Source organism: Mus caroli, chromosome 7 (genome assembly GCF_900094665.2).
Source record: "Mus caroli chromosome 7, CAROLI_EIJ_v1.1, whole genome shotgun sequence".
Taxonomy (NCBI): domain Eukaryota; kingdom Metazoa; phylum Chordata; class Mammalia; order Rodentia; family Muridae; genus Mus; species Mus caroli.
In genome coordinates, this window is record NC_034576.1 from 133,091,945 (window position 1) to 133,093,713 (window position 1,769).

General features: G+C 43.8%; 1 protein-coding gene across 1 annotated transcript in view; it reads left to right on the top strand.

The window, feature by feature from the left end:
- Positions 1-1,769, top strand: part of Dmbt1 (deleted in malignant brain tumors 1) — a 109,378-nt gene that overhangs the window by 46,603 nt on the left and 61,006 nt on the right. The window contains exon 7 of the mRNA XM_021167095.1: positions 1,683-1,715. Within this exon, the coding sequence (XP_021022754.1) occupies positions 1,683-1,715 (33 nt within the window). The remainder of the gene's footprint in view (positions 1-1,682; positions 1,716-1,769) is intronic.

The following is a 1,769-nucleotide window of genomic DNA, read 5'->3' on the forward strand; positions in this document are numbered from 1 at the left end:
TACAGTCTTCAATTTTATGTTTTCCTGCCTCAAATTTCAGTTTATGTTAGAATCAAATAGAATATCTGAATGCAGGTCTTGGATTCATTCCTTCCGCAAGTAGCTCTAACTATGATTCGTGAAGCAGACTCACGGATCTGTGATTGGTAAATGATATGTAAGGTTATCATGCCCTCTTCACACATTGGCCAATGCCTGCTTGTCCTAAGACTAATCAGGATCTAATATTCACAAGGTTATAGGACCACTTGTTTGCTATTGGTTTTTTTATGTAATATTTCTTGAGCCTCACCTCGCTCAGGCTAATCTTGGTCTTGCTGGTTTTGGCAAGGGTCCCCCTGAACTCCTGATTATATTTTGTGTAGTTTCTTTTTTTAAATTTATTTTTATTAGATATTTTCTTTATATACATTTAAAATGCTATCCCAAGAGTTCCCTATACCCTACCTCCATCCTGCTCCTCTCCCCACCCTCTCCTGCTTCTTGGCCCTGGCATTCCCCTGTATTGGGGCATATAAAGTTTGCAATACCAAGGGGCCTCTCTTCCCAGTGATGGCTGAATAGGCCATCTTCTGCTCCATATGCAGCTTTTTCTGTAGTTTCCAGGTTCTAGGATTCCAAGATTTTGCTACCATGTCCAGCTGTTTTAATCACATTGGACATGAGGTGTATTTTACCTCCAGACCAGATGTTTATTTTTCTCTTCTTACAAAACAATAATTTTTGCTGCTGCTGCTGGTGGTGGTGGTGATGATAGTGATCTTGCTGGTAATCCCACTGCTGCTGCTGTCTGGTGGAATCCAGTGGAATCATAAGGCACAAATCATGAATAGAGTAGAGATGAGAGACACGGGTGTCACACTGCTGGGCAGACCCTACCAGTCCCCACCCTTCCCTGTCATTCTTCTCTCTGCCCTCAGTCATGTGATAGGTGAAATTAGCTTCAGCCTCGTGTCAGAAGGGTTAGTGGAATATAGTCACTGATTCTTCCTTCCAAAATTAAAAATATTGCACATCATGAATGCTCACCTATTACAGGTAGTATGTACTTTTAAGTGGACATATACATGTTGGGGAATCTAGAGGAAGCTAGAAAGGGCCAAACAAAGGCTTATGGTTCTCTAGGGGGAACCAATCAGAGAGTGACCAGCAGAGGGCAGTAATACTGTGTCCTGCAGACCCAGAGCCTTCTTTGGGAACACCTTGGAAGGCTCAGGTGGCCTTTGCCAAACTCATAGCACCCTGTGAAGATGACCAAGAACAGCAACTGTGTTCCCATGTGAATTGCTGGTTTAACCATTGATACATAGTGTTTACTGTACACAAGTCATAGGGAACATAGTGTGATTGTAGTGATCACCGCCCACCTGAGAATGGCCCTTAAAAGAACATGGCCCTGCAGGCAGCCACAGTGTGACTGTGTTTATGTGAATACTCTGTGATGTTGGTGAACCAGATCGTTTTTCAGATGGAATAGATGCAGTGATGAAGAGTGAGGCTAAGAGGTGCTCATGGGGACACTTCAGTAGCCAGTTAAAGAAGGATCAGTGTCAGATCCCACAGTGCTTTACAGCATTTCTAGTGATGAAAGACCTTTACCATGGGAGACTGCAGCTCCTGCCTCTGGGTTCCTGAAGAGAAAGGACCAACACCCAATGAATTCTTCCTTTCTCCTTTTGCAGATGTGTTCCACCCAACTGAACAAACCACAGCAGGTAAGTTGTGCTATGTTGTATCCCTGTGGCCCAATGTCCTCAGAGCCCATTAGC